General features: G+C 42.1%; 1 protein-coding gene across 3 annotated transcripts in view; it reads left to right on the top strand.

The window, feature by feature from the left end:
- LOC144594525 (uncharacterized) overlaps positions 1–17670 on the top strand; it is a 208110-nt gene that overhangs the window by 24939 nt on the left and 165501 nt on the right. For all 3 annotated transcript variants that reach the window (XM_078401186.1, XM_078401183.1, XM_078401184.1), the window contains exon 2: positions 7937–8014. In XM_078401186.1, the coding sequence (XP_078257312.1) occupies positions 7937–8014 (78 nt within the window). The remainder of the gene's footprint in view (positions 1–7936; positions 8015–17670) is intronic.

The following is a 17670-nucleotide window of genomic DNA, read 5'->3' as shown; positions in this document are numbered from 1 at the left end:
CATCTCCTGTGGTGGGGGAAAGTACCTGGAGACTAAGTGGCCTGGGCGGAAAGAGATGTGTGAACCAATGAGTTGTAGAGGGAGAGATCTCTGTGGAAAATGGAAAGGGATGGGAATGGGAAAGTACCCTTGGTAAAAGGTGGCAGAAATATCAGAGAATAATGTGTTGGATGGGGAGGCTGGCGGGGTGAAAGGTGAACATAGAAACATAGAAACATAGAAAATAGGTGCAGGAGTAGGCCATTCGGCCCTTCGAGCCTGCACCGCCATTCAATATGATCATGGCTGATCATTCAGCTCAGTAACCTGTACCTGCCTTCTCTCCATACCCCGTGATCCCTTTAGCAAAAAGGGCCACATCTAACTCCCTCTTAAATATAGCCAATGAACTGGCCTCAACTACCTTCTGTGGCAGAGAATTCCACAGACTCACCACTCTCTGTGTGAAGAAATGTTTTCTCATCTCGGTCCTAAAAGACTTCCCCCTTATCCTTAAGCTGTGACCCCTGGTTCTGGACTCCCCCAACATCGGGAACAATCTTCCCGCATCTAGCCTCTCCAACCCCTTAAGAATTTTATATGTTTCTATAAGATCCCCCCTCAGTCTTCTAAATTCCAGCGAGTACAAGCCCAGTCTATCTAGTCTTTCCTCATATGTAAGTCCCGCCATCCCAGGGATCAATCTGGTGAACCTTCTCTGTACTCCCTCTAAGGCAAGAACGTCTTTCCTCAGGTTAGGAGACCAAAACTGCACACAATACTCTAGGTGCGGTCTCACCAAGGCCCTGTACATCTGCAGCAGAACCTCCCTACTCCTAAACTCAAATCCTCTTGCTATGAATGCCAACATACCATTCGCTTTCTTCACTGCCTGCTGCACCTGCATGCTTGCTTTCAATGACTGGTGCACCATGACACCCAGGTCACGTTGCATCTCCCCTTCTCCCAATCGGTCACCATTCAGGTAATACTCTGCTTTCCTGTTCTTGCCGCCAAAGTGGATAACCTCACATTTATCCACATTATATTGCATCTGCCATGCATTTGCCCACTCGCCTAATCTATCCAAGTCACTGCAGCCTCCTAGCATCCTCCACGCAGCTAACACCAGGGGAACTCTATCCTTGTATTGTCTGGGGAAGGGTTAGCAAGAGCAAATCTATGGGACGCAGAGAAGGGAGGGTGAGGGAATCCATCACTGACAGCAGGGGGAAATCATGTTTACTAAAAAAGAGGAAAGCCTCATCTTGGGAGTAGGGATGGTATTTTTGCAAGAGGCAGTGTGGGAAAAAGTGTAGTCCATATCTATGGGAGTTGGTGGGTTTACAGTAGAAGTCAGTTGATAGTCTGCTCGCTGTGATGGAGTCAAAGATCAAGAAAGGAGAGTGGGGTGTCAGAGAGGCCATGTGTTCGAGGGCAGGTTGGAAGCTGATGGTTAATGAAATCGACAAGATCTGCGGGAGGCAGCCCCAATGCAGTCGTCGATGTAGCGGAGAAAGAGTTGGTTGATTGTGCCCATGTATGTTTGGATGCTGCGAAATCACACATGGCTGTGGTAGCAAGTCAGGATTGGAACATTGAAAAACAGGAGAGCAGCAAAAATCAGAGGGGGAGCAGTGAGAGAGGGTCTCGTAACTCCCATCAGAGATGCTGAGAAAACACCTGGGCTTTTTAGCCAGTCTGGGTCAGAACATGGTGAAAGAGCAGGATAGTGAGAAAACAAATGTGAGAAAATACCGTTTCTGTTTTGGGAGTCTGGTTTGCTCATTAGTGCTGGGCCTCGGTGTGTTGGCCTGGTAGACAAGGTGAATTTGGGCTTGCTTATTCTTCTCTGGATTTGGAGAATTTTGCAGTTGGTAATGTCTTTCGTCTCTTTGTGGCAAAATAGACATGAGGGTGTGAGCTATAGGGAGGGGTTGGGTAGGCTCGGATTCTATTGCATGGAGCACAAATGGCTTGAAGGGTGATTTTAGGTGTGTAAAATCATGAATGAAATAATAGGGTGAATACAGTCTTTCCCCTAGAGTAGGGGAATCGCAAACTAGAGGTCCTGGGTTAAAGGTTAGAATCTAGTGAAAAGGAAAATGAACTGTACAACTTGTGAAAAATATGAGTAACCAGTGGGATAATGGGAACGCTGTAAACATTACCTAATGTCTCTCAAAATCATTTAAAAAGCCTGGTATGAATTATATATCATCAGTTCATATCTATCAAAACAGTTACTCATCATAATGTTCTTGAGGCAACACCAGCTAATTAATCCAATCTTAGTTTGCTGTTGGCATATTTAAATTCAAAAGACACTTCCAGTTCCCTTGGGCATCAACTTAGTGATTTTTTAAAAAAGTTTCATGTGTTGAATTCTGTATAAACAATATTAAACATGTGGTGGTAATTCGAACAAAACATTGGGAATTATGATGAATCACAAGATGAATCGCTTGAGATTTGTGGTTTGTGATGTCAAGTCTCTTTCATCTGTTCATCTCCACAACTTTTTCGTAGGTGTGCCTTATGAATATTGTACATTCAGCAGTTGCGTCTGCATTGCACAATAAAAAGGAGGAACTTTTTTACTTTGAGTGTTTTTGAGGGTTATGTTCATTGAAACCTTTCACTGGATTTGTCAGAATTTTAAGTCTGCTCCAGCATATTACCAATGAGCATGAACCCATCTCTGAAATTGATAATTGTTTATCAATTGGAATCAAACAGCAATTTTCAATTGCCTGAAATACATTTTTGAAGGCCTTTGATTAATGTGCAGCCCTGATGAGCAACAGCTACCCAAAACCTTTCTCTTGCACAATTGAGGAAACCACACCTATTAAAATAAGGAATATACAATCCCAAGCTTATAAAGGCAATTACATTTTGTCCCAATAAGGGTCCCAATTTTCAACATCTGTGCTGTGGATATTTTTAAACTTTGAAGTTCAGATTGTTAAAAGCTTGAGATTTTTTTTTAAACTCTCCTTTTGCTTAAAGCTTCCCCTCTAACCATAACAATTTTTTTTGGATAAAGTTTGTGAAGGAAGAGGGTTATTTGTAGACGTTTCAAAGAATTGCTGCAGCAATTAGATACTCGGGACCATGACCTTTAACTCAATGTAATCAGATTGAATATAATGTGAGAAAATGTGAAGTCAGCTGCATTTGTGCAGAAATTGAAAAATTGTGTTTTTGTTAAATGAGAGATGAAATTCATTGCAGCTCTTGCACACTACTTTCCAATATGTGATACAATGAGGGAGGGAAATAGAATGCTGGCTTTTATTAAAGGAAGATCAGAGGAAAGGCTACTTTACTGGAATTGTATCAAGCCCTGGTGAGACTGCATTTGGATTGTTGAATATAGGTCTTGTCTCCCTAGCTAAGAAAGGATGGGCTTGCAGTAGCAGGAATGCAACAAAGGTTCACCAAATTGGTTCAACCTGATTGTGGGATTCATAAATGAAATTGTGATATGGGGTTCAGTGAGAATCTTGTCCTCTTGACAGTGTGTGTAACCAAAGGGCATATATTTATGGTACTAGGTTGGAGATTTAAGGAAGGCTGAGCAGATTGTGGAGGTGAGTACTCTCGCAGCACTTAAGTATTTAGATGATTACTGGAATTACCATTGTATTTAAGGCTCTCTGCTACATGCTGGAAAATTAGATGAACAAATTGATGGCTGGCATAGACATGGTGGTTTGAAGAACCTGTGATTTACTTATCTTGCAATAATAGCTGTGAGCACCAAATCACAACTGATCTCTGCATTCGAGAAAATGCTTTATCCTTGTATTTCTTTCCACCCCTCGGGTTAACTTTTGGATATTAGTTCGAACCTGTTCTTTGAGCATTTTGTAATGAGAACGAAGAAAGCTTAAATCTACCTCTACTTTCATTATTCCGAGGAAAACTATCGTTGATTTCTGTCTAATCATGCATCTGAAATTCCTCATCCAAGGAGCCAATCTTGTAATGGTTCTTGCAATGGAATATTGGCTGCACTGTTACATTATTTTTAAAACCAAGATTATTTTTATGGGTTACTAAATAAATGCAAGTTGTTATTGCTCTTTTTGCACAATATCTGCTTACAGTAGAGACACCAGACTGCAGATACTGGAATCTTGATTTTAAATAAACAGACTACTGCCATCCCATACAGAGATGTCTATCCTTGGCCTCCTCCAAAGCCAGAGTGACGCAACACGCAAGCTGGAAGAACAATCTCTCGAATTCCACTTGGGTAGCCTACAATCCAACAGTTCATTCAGCTAATTATTTTCTTCTCATCCATCCATTTATCACTCGCCCCTCCCTACTCTGCCCTTGGTTCTACATTTTGTCCTTTTTTCCCCACCTCCTGTTATCAGTTTCCACCCTTTTGTTTTCACTTCAATCAGGCCAATCTCAAGAGTGTGCTACAGAGATACAGCATGGTATCTTCGGCCCACCTAATCCATGGTGACTGTTGATCACCCGTTCATACTAGCTCTGTTATCCCACTTACTCATCCACTCCCTACATGCTAGGGGCAATTTACAAAGGCTAATTACCTTACAAACCTGCACGCTTTGAGTTGTGGGGGGAAACTGGAGGAGCCCTGTGTAGTCGAGGAGAACGTGTAAACTCCACTCGGGTAGCACCGGAGGTCAGGATTGAACCCAGGTCTCTGGTGCTGTGAGGCAGCAGCTCTACCAGCTGTGCCACTGTGCTGCCTATTAAGGATGCCAAGAGGGAAACATAGAAACATAGAAAATAGGTACATGAGGAGGCCATTCGCCCTTTGAGCCAGCACCGCCATTCATTGAGATCATGGCTGATCATCCACAATCAGTAACCCGTGCCTGCCTTCTCCCCATATCCTTTGATTCCACTAGCCTCTAATTCCAGAACAAGCTAGTGTCCTGTGGCAATGACATGGATGCCTGCCAATTGTGGCAAGGCTTGTTTGCTATAATGGACTGCAACATGACGTTGGGCAGTATCACTGGTAAGAATATGTCCTCTCCCAAGGAGCTCAATGCTCGCTTTGAACAGAAGGTCAGTGGAAGAACATCACTTGGTAACTGCAACTGGTCTGGTCCAGAGGGAGTCCCTGGCTGCGCCCTCAGGACCTGCATGGACCAGCTGGCAGAGGTATTCGCAGACATCTTTAACCCCTCCCTATTCCATTCTGAGGTCTGCACCTTCTTTAGGAAGATGATTATCATCCCGGTGTCAAAGAAAAGTAATTTAGTGTGCCTTAATGATTACTGCACAGTGGCTTGGACATCCACCATCATGAAATGCTTTGAGAGACTGATGATGGCATATATTAACTCCAGCCTCCCAAACAGCCTTCATCGACTACATTTTGCCTACCATCACAATAGGTAAACTACAGACGCCGTCGCCCTACACTCAACTATAGAACACCTTTTAAAAAAAAAAAAAGTGACCACATCAGACCCATGTTTTGTGGATTATAGCTCTGCCTTCAACACCATAATCCCATCCAAATATATCTCCAAGCTCCTGGTCCTAGGAATCGGCATGCCCTCTTACACTGGATCATATTTGACCCATAGCCCACAATCAGTGATCATAATCCCAGGGATTGAAGACAGGCAAATGGATGAAGTTTCAGTGTTTGAGTACTTTGAGGATTTGCACTAGTTATGGAATGGGGTAAGAAAATTAACGTTCAGAATTGGGGATAGGCAGACTTCAATATCTTTCAATAGGACCTGGCAAATATAGATTTGGGAACAGCTACTTGTTCATTAATCTGCATTTCAGATTTGGGGGTCTTTTAAAAATGAATTGAGAGCCTTAGTATTCTTGTAATGGTGGTTAAGGGTGCCAAGTCACGGTAGCAAGATGTCGAGGGATATCAAATGTTGACAAAGGTGTGAAGAAACAAAGTATGGTAGATGAAAATGGGTGGGGGTTAATGCGAGGTAATGGACTTTTGGGGAGTCTAATAAAAGTAGGATGTACATACTGGTTACTAGGGAGTATGTTTGAATAAATAAACTTTTGGTGTACAAATCCAAAGATCCCTGGAATGGATATGTTTGCATTGAAGATGCAGAGGAGACTTACTAAGGTACACTAAATGCTGGGGAAATTCAGCGTCTGAAGAAGTGTCTTGTCCATAAATGTCACCCATTCCTTCTCTCCAGAGATGCTGCCTGTCCTACTGAGTTACTCCAGCATTTGTGTCTTATCTTCAGTGTAAACTAGCATCTGCAGTTCCTTCCTACAGACATTGGACATCTTCCTACAAGATGTTGTGCGATAGTTTGTTTTGGTTGTGAAGAGACGAGCTTTATTTACCTTGGAGCAGAGAAGGCCGAAGGATAATCTGATACAGGTGTACAAAGTTGAGGGCATTGAGGAGTTGGTAAGAAGCTTTTCACCATAATAGAGGTGCCTATTACCAGAGAGCATGGTTGAAATTAGCAAGCAAAGAGAATATTATTTTAAACTCAGAAGATGATTGGAGTTTGAAATGCATTGCTTGAGAGAGAGGGGGAGAGACATCAGAACATTCAAATCATACCTTATAAGCACTTGAATCACCAGGTAATGAGTAGCAGGATTCGAGGAGATTGACAGCAGAATTTTTCACCCAGAGGGTGGTTGAAATCTGGAATGCAAGTAGTATCTGGACAAATGAATCTTCAGCTAACATGGGATATGGATTAAGTGCTGGTAAATGGGGACTTGATGGTAGATAGGTACTTGGTGGTTGGTATAGACATGATGGGATGTAGGGCCTATTCTGTATCTTTAAATGTTTTTTTTCTAAAATATTCTGTTTTGCCTCCTTAAAGGATCGGCTGCTTCCAGAAACTTGCAGAAAATTACATTGCAATGTAATGTGAAACTTCTGGAAACAGTCGATCTTTTTGATTTGTATTATCTTCAAGAAATGTTTTCACACTTGAAAGTCATGTATTAAAGAATTAATGGAGAAGGAAGAAATTAGTCCCATGATGCTAATTCGAGCTATTTGGTAGATTAATCCATTAGTCTTGTGAGCCTTTTCTTTCCCTCTGAAGCAATGCACACCATATATTCTCTAATAATAAACCAAATTATTATAATAATAAACCAAATTATTATCATTATAAACAGTTTTGATTCAATTCAAGACGATAAAGTGGAATAAATGATACTTATCCCAGGAAAAAAAGATAAACCAGGGAAGTGCTTTGTAATGATGGACACTAATTGGAAGGGGAATGGTAGGATATTGAAATGACTTGGTATGAATTCAGTTTTTAAATACATAGTCCAGTCAAGAGTTACTAGGTTGAATCCCCAGCAAAAGGTTATATGGTTTTGACAGAAGGTGAGTGAATGGAACTCTGCTTTTCAACTATTTAAATCTTTTTAAGAAAGAAAATTAGAAACTGACTTCTTACAATTGATTGAAAAATGCAAACTTTGAAGTAGAAACTAGATCAAGGGAAATTTATGACTGACGTCTGAGGTTCTCATCTGGAATGGAATTATGAATGAATGGGATGGTGTTCTAAAATTGTTGGAAGCTGGAATGTACAATTTGCAAGGGGACCTAGTAGATAGCCAAAACAAAATGGTTGGTTTCATATGTATTGCGATTATACTTGAGCCAGGTAATAAATGAAGTTCCTGTTGGTGTTGTGTTTTTTGGTATCTTTACTAGTATAAAGATGATGTTTGGATATAAATGTTGATTGTTTGGATGAACATTAGAATTTGATCTCTCTCATGTGAGAAATTATTTTATTGTAGTCTTGTGATGTTCATGTGTTTACTTGCTTGTAGTGTTATTTTATCTTTGGGTTATATTAATCAGATTTTGCTTTGATGTTAGTTGGATAAGATAAGTGAACCTTCATTCATAATGTAAATTTGCGGTTGAAAAATGTTTAATCATACTTAATTCTTTATTTTTTGTTTATAGGCTAAACCAATCTATGGGGGTTGGCTTTGTTTAGCACCTGAAGGCACAGATTTTGAAAATCCAATGCAGAGATCAAGGGTAAGATTCCAAGTTTGTCTTTTTAATCTGTTTTGAAATTTTGTCAATCAAAAAAAAAAACCTGCAGATGCTGGAAATCTAAAATAAAAGCTGAAAATAATAGAATCGGTGGAAATAGAACATTAATGTTTTGGGTCTGACTCTTTGAAATGTTATCTCTGTGTGCAACTTAAATATTGGTATTGGTCTTTTTTTGTTTTTACACTATTCTAGTCTTTTATCTAACAGTAATATAAATATCTGTGCAATATAGTACCTTAACTTGGGCCATGATAGTATCCCAGCTCTGGCGATGTAAACTTGTACTTCACAATCTGACAATGTGGGCAAAGGGTATACCCAATCAAAATGGACCAATATTTGCCTTAACATGCTTTATTGGCAATTGTTACATCAATGAGCACTTAATGATCCGTAAAGTATTTGTTGACGTTCTGCTTAAATTCTACAAGAAACACTTTGTTTCAAACATCAATAGAAAATTGTCGCAAACATTGAAACACAATTTTAAAAAAAAGCTGATGTCAACAATTTGGTCACAAAAAATCAGCAGCCTATTGATACTAGTGGCACAGAACACTGGTTCAACTGAAATCGAAGGGATTTTTTTTGGGGGGGATGGGGGTGGAGGAAGAGGTGAAATATTCTCATGCCTTGGGTGAAACTGTTATGAAAGATGTTTGTGATTGTTGGAGACCAATTATCTTAGTGCTTGGCACTGCAGTGGTTCCTTGAAATAATGCTTGAGACCAACTGCCTGTGTTTCATTAATTCCTTCATCACAAGATTAGAAGTAGGAATTTTTCTGATTCAGAAATTGATACTTTTGGAAGCTGTTGCCTTCATAATTTAAAAGAAACTTTGAAATTATAGGATGGTTGCTCTATCCTCGGTTGTTTTGAATTTAGAAACTTTGCTTTGCTTTCCACTAAATGGAATACACTGGTACCCCACAGAGAGTGATGAGTTACATTTTTGAGAACCTGGCACAAACCTCTGCTCTCACTGCGACTGTGAATGTAACCTGGAGCTCTCCTCGCAGTGAATTGCTTAATGGCTCAATGTGAAGAGGCTGCTTGTGAGGCTCCTGTTGCATGGGCTATGCCAAGCAGTGCCATTACTTGGCTCTGAGATCTGGGACATGAGGTGAGGGCGGCTAGCCTAACTCACGAATAGAGACTGGCAGTATCTGTTCCATGTGTGGACAGATTGCTGATCATGCACTTTGACGTATTTTCTGTTGGATAACATGGAAGACTCTTTCTCTTCCCCTCCAGGTTCTGGCTGGATAGCTTCAAGGCCAGAGATTCTTCCATGGTACAACCTCAATGATGTTAACTGTCCTTTTGAGTTTACAGTACTATGGAAAAATCTTAACACCCATATCATTTTCCTACGGAGAAGGCCAGATATGTCTGATGTAGTATTGTGGCAAATTAAGCTCGGAGCTTGAAAGGCTTAGAGGAATTTGAACTAAATGCAGGGGAATGGAACTAGCTCAGTTATGAAACATTGGAATGGACGAGTTGGGCTGAGGAGCTTGTTTCTGTGCTATATGACTAAATTGCCACTAACGCACACATACAATACTGCACAGCATCTACTTGAAACCCTTTTAAGTTAAAATAAATTATATTCATTTGTATATGCATTGCCACTGTGCAAATGTAAAATGGTGCCAGAGCATGGCGCCTCTTTGCATGTTGGTCCCCAAAGTGCATCTGCTATCATTCAATACAATAATTTCACTCTTAGTTCTTTACTAGTAAAGGGTGCACCCGTTGGGCCCAAACCTCGGGTTCCCATTGTGAAGTGGGAAAATCATGTTTTTTCTTTTAAATAAATGGCTTTTTTTTTAAAAATCTCAATGAAAATTGTGTTTTTTCTTTAAAATAAATGCCATTTAAAAAATAAAATCTCAAGGAAAATAATTTTTTCTTTAAAATAAATAGGGTTTAAAAAAAAAATATATATATATATAAGAAATCTCAATGAAAATGGAGATTAAAAAAAAAGATCTTTAAAACTTTGGCTTTTTATCGTGAAAATCCTCTCTTGGAGATCCTCGAGACTGTCCCCTCATTCAACAGCAGCGGCAGCTCGACTGTGACGGCTGTTGCTTTGAGCATGAAGACGGTGAGCTGGTGAGACGGTGAAGACGGACGCTTTGAGCTGTGATGGCTGTTGCTTTGAGCGTGAAGAGGATAACCAGTGCGCTTTGAGCGGGTAGAGCTGGTGCCCAATCAGAGCAGCGACTGCGCTCCTTCCACGTTGGACCCGGACCATTTGGGCATTGAGCAGGTCGGAGCCAATCAATCGACCCCTTGAAAATAAATGTTTTTAAAAAATAAAACGAATCTCAATGAAAATCGCGGTTTTTCTTTAAAAGAAATAGTGTTTTTAAAAAATAAAATAAATCTCACTGGAAATCGTGTTTTTTCTTTAAAATAAATGATGTTTTTTTTTTGCATTGGTCTAACATCCTTCCCTCCATCCTCTGCCCCCCCTCTCACCCACTCCATAACCCCCTTAACCCCCCCTTAAAACTTCCCCAAACCTCTTGCATTGGTCTAGCACCTCTTTCCCCCCCCCCCCCCCCCGCCTCCGCCGTTTGCACCATTGTAAAATCGAAATATCGTAAGTTGAAGCATCTTAAGTCAGGGAGCATCTGTATTAGATCACGTGGCCGGAAGCGAGCTGTGGCTTGGGGACCGCTGCCGTTTGCACCATCGCAAAGTCGAAATATCTTAAGTTGAAATAGCGTAAGGCGAAGCTTCGTAAGGCGGGGAGCATCTGTATTAGATCATATAAGAAAGTAACTGCAGATGCTGGTGCAAATCGATTTATTCACAAAATGCTGGAGTAACTCAGCAGGTCAGGCAGCATCTCGGGAGAGAAGGAATGGGTGACGTTTCGGGTCGAGACCCTTCTTCAGACTGATGTCAGGGGGGCGGGACAAAGGAAGGATATAGGTGGAGACAGGAAGATAGAGGGAGATCTGGGAAGGAGGAGGGGAAGGGAGGGACAGAGGAGTTATCTAAAGTTGGAGAAGTCGATGTTCATACCACCGGGCTGCAAACTGCCCAGGCGAAATATGAGGTGCTGTTCCTCCAATTTCCGGTGGGCCTCACTATGGCACTGGAGGAGGCCCATGACAGAAAGGTCAGACTGGGAATGGGAGGGGGAATTAAAGTGCTCGGCCACCGGGAGATCAGTTTTGTTAATGCGGACCGAGCGCAGGTGTTCAGCGAAGCGATCGCCGAGCCTGCGCTTGGTTTCGCCGATGTAAATAAGTTGACATCTAGAGCAGTGGATGCAATAGATGAGGTTGGAGGATGTGCAGGTGAACCTTTGCCTCACCTGGAAAAACTGTTTGGGTCCTTGGATGGAGTTGAGGGGGGGGGGTAAAGGGACAGGTGTTGCATCTGGTGCGGTTGCAGGGGAAAGTGCCCGGGGTTGGGGTGGTTTGGGTAGGAAGGGACGAGTGGACCAGGGAGTTATGGATGGAACGGTCTCTGCGGAACGCAGGGAGGGGATGGGAAGATATGGCCAGTGGTGGGGTCCAGTTGTAGGTGACGGAAATGTTGGTGGATGATATGTTGGATCCGCTGGCTTGTGGGGTGGAAGGTGAGAACGAGGGGGATTCTGTCCTTGTTGCGAGTGGGGGGAGGGGGAGCAAGAGCGGAGCTGCGGGATGCGTTAGGTTCCCATTGTGACGCCGAATACGGCTGACGGGCAGGGCAGGTGGAAAAGGGATTTATTAAAGTTTAAAAAGGTGATTTTTAAAGTTTTAAAAGTGAAACTTTAAAAATATAACAACCATCTGAACCGCAGGACAATGGTGAGTAAGATGGTGCTAAAATAGTTGCGCTATCGTGTACCGTTTTGCCTGCATTTCAGGAACAGACAAATATGCAATGAAATTTTTATTTAAAAAAATATATATATACGCACACATACACAAGATGAGTTTTAGTAATAGAAACATAGAATATAGATGCAGGAGGAGGCCATTGGGGCCTTTGAGCCAGCATCGCCATTCTCTGTGATCATGGCTGATCATCACAATCAGTAACCTGTGCCTGCCTTCTCCCTATATCCCTCGATTCTGGGAAGATGCTGGAGTCAATTATAAAAGACGAAATTGCGGAGCATTTGGATGACAGTAACAGGATCGTTTCGAGCCAACATGGATTTACGAAGGGGAAATCATGCTTGACTATTCTTCTGGGATTTTTTGAGGATGTAACTAGGAAAATTGACAGGGGAGAGCCGGTGGATGTGGTGTACCTCGACATTCAGAAAGCTTTCGACAAGGTCCCACATAGGAGATTAGTGGGCAAAATTAGAGCACATTGTATTGGGGGTAGGGTACTGACATGGATAGAAAATTGGTTGACAGACAGAAAGCAAAGAGTGGGGATAAATGGGTCCCTTTCAGAATGGCAGGCAGTGACTAGTGGGGTACCGCAAGGCTCGGTGCTGGGACCGCAGCTATTTACAATATACATTAATGACTTGGATGAAGGGATTAAAAGTAACATTAGCAAATTTGCAGATGATACAAAGCCAGGTGGTAGTGTGAGCTGTGAGGAAGATGCTATGAGGTTGCAGGGTGACTTGAACAGGTTGTGTGAGTGGGCGGATGCATGGCAGATGCAGTTTAATGTGGATAAGTGTGAGGTTATCCACTTTGGTGGTAAGAATAAGAAAGCAAATTATTATCTGTATGGTGTCAAGTTAGGAAAAGGGGACTAACAACGAGATCTTGGTGTCCTAGTGCATCAGTCACTGAAAGGAAGCATGCAGGTACAGCAGGCAGTGAAGAAAGCCAATGGAATGTTGGCCTTCATAACAAGAGGAGTTGAGTATAGGAGCAAAGAGGTCCTTCTGCAGTTGTATAGGGCCCTAGTGAGACCGCACCTGGAGTACTGTGTGCAGTTTTGGTCTCCAAATTTGAGGAAGGATATTCTTGCTATTGAGGGCGTGCAGCGTAGGTTTACTAGGTTAATTCCCAGAAGAGCTCTATCTTTTAAATTCATCCAGTGAATTGGCCTCCACTTCCTTCTGTGGCAGAAAATTCCACAAATTCACAGCTCCCTGGGTGAAAAAGTTTCTTCTCACCTCAGTTTTAAATGGCCTCCCCTTTATTCTAAGACTGTGGCCCCTGCTTCTGGACTCCCCCAAAATTGGGAACATTTTTCTATACATTTGTCTACCCAATACTATTTCTCGCCTAATGCAAATTTTTATCAGTTCCTCTGTCTCCCTAGATCCTCCGTCCTCTAGTACTCTAGTAATCCTCTATGGAGATTGTTTGTCTTCCTTAGTGAAGGGAGATTGTTTGTCTTCCTTAGTGAAGACAGATCCAAAGTACCTCCTCAACCATAGTCTCGTAATATACTAGACCAAGTGGACCCGTTGGGCCCAAACCTCTCCTGCATTGGTGCAGCACCCTCTCCTCGGCACGAAAAATCAGGAAATTAGAGGCATACATGGAAGGGGAATTTTTTGCGACATTTAACCCAGACAACTAAATTAAGATTGGAAGATGTTTTGTTCAATTCATAAACCTAGGTCTTAGCTTGACTGGGTTAAAGCAACTACCAAGAAATGAGGCATGCGCTTGCGGTGGTAGATTAGAAACTATATTGAGCTAAGACAATAGACAAAGGGTAGTTCAGGTATAAAGAATACATGGCTACTATAAATATGTGGAATTGTAGAGTCATGTAACATGGGCACAGTGGCCCATAAAGTCTCTATTGATCATCAGCACTCATTTAAACTAATTCCACTTCTCTCCTCACTCCCAACAACTCTCCCCAGATTCTGCCAATCACCTGCACACTCGGAGCAATTTGCAGTGACCAATTAATATACCTACCCATTGTTTTTGTGATATGAGAGAAAACCAGAGTTCTTGGAGGAAATCCATGTGGTCATAGACAATGAACAAATTCTGCACATAGGACAGAATTCAACCCTGCTGACAGAAGCTCCAAGTCGATAGCTATACTAGCTGTGGCACTGACATTATCTCTTTAAAGCACTACATATCTAAATAAAAAACATTTAAGAGTTTTGGTGGGGGAAAAAGGGAAACAACAAGCCTGAGAATAAGGCAAATTTCATTGTTTGGCATAAGGGAAAGTGAAACATGAGTCACCTCGCACAAAACCAACAAAAGACTGTAAAAGCTTCTCAAAAGAGCTAAAAAGGCAAAGATGAATAAAAACTCCCGTGGCTCCCGTATAAAGTGACACAAGAGAAATTATATTGGGAAATAAGGAAATGGCAGGGAAATGAAACATGGAAGAAAAAACATTCCTTTAAGGGTTTGGAAACTTTTCTCTAGGGAAGATTGGGCACTGAAAGTAACTATGTTATCATGAGTGCATATATAATAGTGGTGATTTATTGGAGCTAAAAAGCCAGAAAAATCAACCCCAATGAACTGGCATACCAAAATTTTGAAACTAGTGAAAGTACGTGGTTGCATTTTTGCATCTTCCAGAATTCTGTATATTCTAGAATAATTTATTAATTGGAGCAGAAAAAATAAAAAACAGACATAAGTAGGCTGACATAAGTGGCTTAATTTCACCGAATTAATTTCCACCCACCTCGACTCCATCCTATCCCCCCCTGGTCAAATCCCTCCCTGCCTATGTCCAAGACATCTCAAATGCTCTCCGTCTCTTAAATAACTTTTGGTTTCCTGGCCCCCGCTCCCTCATCTTTACCATGGATGCCCAGTCACTCTGCACCTCCATCCCCCACAAGGATGGTCATGGAGCCCTCCGTTTCTTCCTCGACCGTAGAACTAGCCAATCTCCATCTACTAACACTCTCCTCCGCCTAGCAGAGCTGGTTCTTACCCTCAACAACTTCTCCTTTGACTCCTCCGACTTCCTCCAAACCCGAGGCGTAGCTATGCGCACTCGCATGGGCCCTAGCTATGCCTGCCTCTTTGTCGGGTATGTCGATCAATCCCTGTTCCAGACGTACACCTCTGCTACATTGATGACTGCATTGGTGCTACCTCTTGTACCTATGCAGAACTCACTGACTTCATACATTTCACCACTAATTTCCATCCTGCTCTTAAATATACTTGGACCATCTCCGACATATCCCTACCGTTTCTGGATCTCACCATCTCCATCACAGGAGACAGACTAGTGACTGACTTCTACTAGAAACCCACTGACTCCCACAGCTATCTGGACTACACTTCTTCCCACCCTGTCTCCTGCAAAATTTGGTGTATTTAGACATTAAGAGAGCATATAAGGTAACCCACAGGAAGTTATTAAATAAAATTTCAGCACCTTGGGGCAATATAACAGTATGAATTGAAGATTGGTTAACAGACAAAAAACGAGTGGAATAATCTGAATGGTGAAGCTGTATCTAGTGGGGTACTGGAAGGATTAGTGTTTGGTCCTGGCTGTTCAATCTTTATCAACTATTTGTTGAAGAGATCAAGTGTAACATGTCCTAGTTTTCTGCTCGCACAAAGCTAGGTGAAAGTGTGGCTTGTGAGAAGTTGTGTGGTGGTTTATTGACAGGCTACTTTGGCAGCAAAAACAAGGACGCAGATTATTATCTCAATAGTGTCAGGTTAGGTAAGGGGGAAGTGCAGCGAGACCTGGGTGTCCTTGTACACCAGTCACTGAAAGTTGGCGTGCAGGTACAGCAGGCAGTGAAGAAAGCTAATGGCATGTTGACCTTTATAACAAGAGGATTTCAGTATAGGAGTAAAGAGGTACTTCTGCAGTTGTTTTGGGCCCTGGTGAGACCGCAAGTGGTGTATTGTGTACAGTTTTGGTCTCCTAATTTGAGGAAGGACATCCTTGTAATTGAGGCAGTGCAGCGTAGGTTCACAAGATTGATCCCTGCGATGGTGGGACTGTCATACGAGGAAAGATTGAAAAGACTAGGCTTGTAATCACTTGAGTTTAGAAGGATGAGAGGGGATCTTATAGAGACATATAAAATTATAAAAGGACTGGACAAGCTAGATGCAGGAAAAATGTTCCCAATGTCGGGGGAACCAGGGGCCACAGTCTTAGAATAAAGGGGAGGCCATTTAATACTGAGGTGATTTTTTTTTTAGATTTAGAGATACAGTGTGGAAACATGCCCTTCGGCCCACCGAGTCCGCACCGACTAGTTTTGTTTAGTTTAGTTTAGCGATACAGCACAGAAACAGTCCTTTGGCCCACTGAGTCCACACCAACCAGCGATCCCCGCACATTAACACCATCCTACACACACTCGGGACAATTTTACATTTAACCTACAAACCCGTGCGTCTGGAGTGTGGGAGGAAACCGAAGATCTCGGAGAAAACCCACGCAGGTCACGGGGAGAACGTACAAACTCCGTACAGACGGCGCCCGTAGTCAGGATCAAACCTGAGTCTCCAGCGCTGCATTCGCTGTAAGGCAGCAACTCTACTGCTGCGCCACCGTGCCGCCCTAAGGAAGGAACTTTTTAACCCAGAGAGTTGTGAATTTGTGGAATTCTCTGCAACAGAGGGCAGTGGAGGCCAAATCACTGGATACATTTAAGAGAGAGTTAAATAGAGCTCTAGGGGCTAGTGGAATCAAGGGATATGGGGAGAAGGCAGGCACGGGTTACTGATTGTGGATGATCACAATGAATGGCGGTGCTGGCTCGAAGGGCCGAATGGCCTCCTCCTGCATCTATTTTCTATGCTAATTGAAAAGGCAAGGGTGTGGCAGATGGAACTGATGTAGAAGAATGCATGGTAGAAGAGAAGCAAGACAGTAGTCTGGAATAGTGAAAAATGAAGTCTGGGTGTTCAGAGGGACAGGGTGACTTTGTACTTGATTCACAACCATTACATAGAAAATAGTGCAGGAGGAGGCCATTTGGCCCTTCGAGGCAGCACCGCCATTCATTGTGATCATGGCTGATTATCCACAATCAGTAACCCGTGCCTGCCTTCTCCCCATACACTTTGATTTCGCTAACCCCAAGAGCTCTATCTTTTAAATTCATCCAGTGAATTGGCCTCTACTGCGTTCTGTGGCAGAGAATTCCACAAATTCACAAGTCTGGGTGAAAAAGTTTTTTCTCATCTTAGTTTTAAATGGCCTCCCCTTTATTCTTAGACTGTGGCCCTTGGTTCTGGACTCCCCCAACATTGGGAACAATTTTCCTGCATGGGCTCATCTTGTTTAATAAGGTATAATAAATGATAATAAGAGATTAGTTTAGCACAGGTAAGTGGAACCATCTAAAATATCAACTGAAATCTTATTGAAGGATGAGCAGGAACAATGGGCTGAATAGTCCATTTCTACTTTTGTTTCTCATTGACTTCCATATTCAACAGTTCTCACATTGCTTTAAGTTGAGGCTTCCTTTATTGCTGCAGCATTCATAGTGATTCTCTGAAGAAAATCTTCAGGAAGAACTTGTTGGGGGGAAATGTGGGGGAGGAGACCTGGATTTTTGGACGATTAAGTCACAGAGATAGGTTGAATTTATTCTCATTAGCAAATTAACACAATTAATAACAAAATATGCACATGTTAATTCCCATAGCTGATTTTGGCTAAATCTTTTTTTTAAATCACTTGAACTTTCACGCTTTTATTACTCGTGAATGATATTTTTCC

Source organism: Rhinoraja longicauda, chromosome 6 (assembly GCF_053455715.1).
Source record: "Rhinoraja longicauda isolate Sanriku21f chromosome 6, sRhiLon1.1, whole genome shotgun sequence".
NCBI classification, from domain to species: domain Eukaryota; kingdom Metazoa; phylum Chordata; class Chondrichthyes; order Rajiformes; family Arhynchobatidae; genus Rhinoraja; species Rhinoraja longicauda.
The sequence above is the reverse complement of the archived record's forward strand: the minus strand, read 5'-3'. Positions and strand labels throughout refer to the sequence as shown.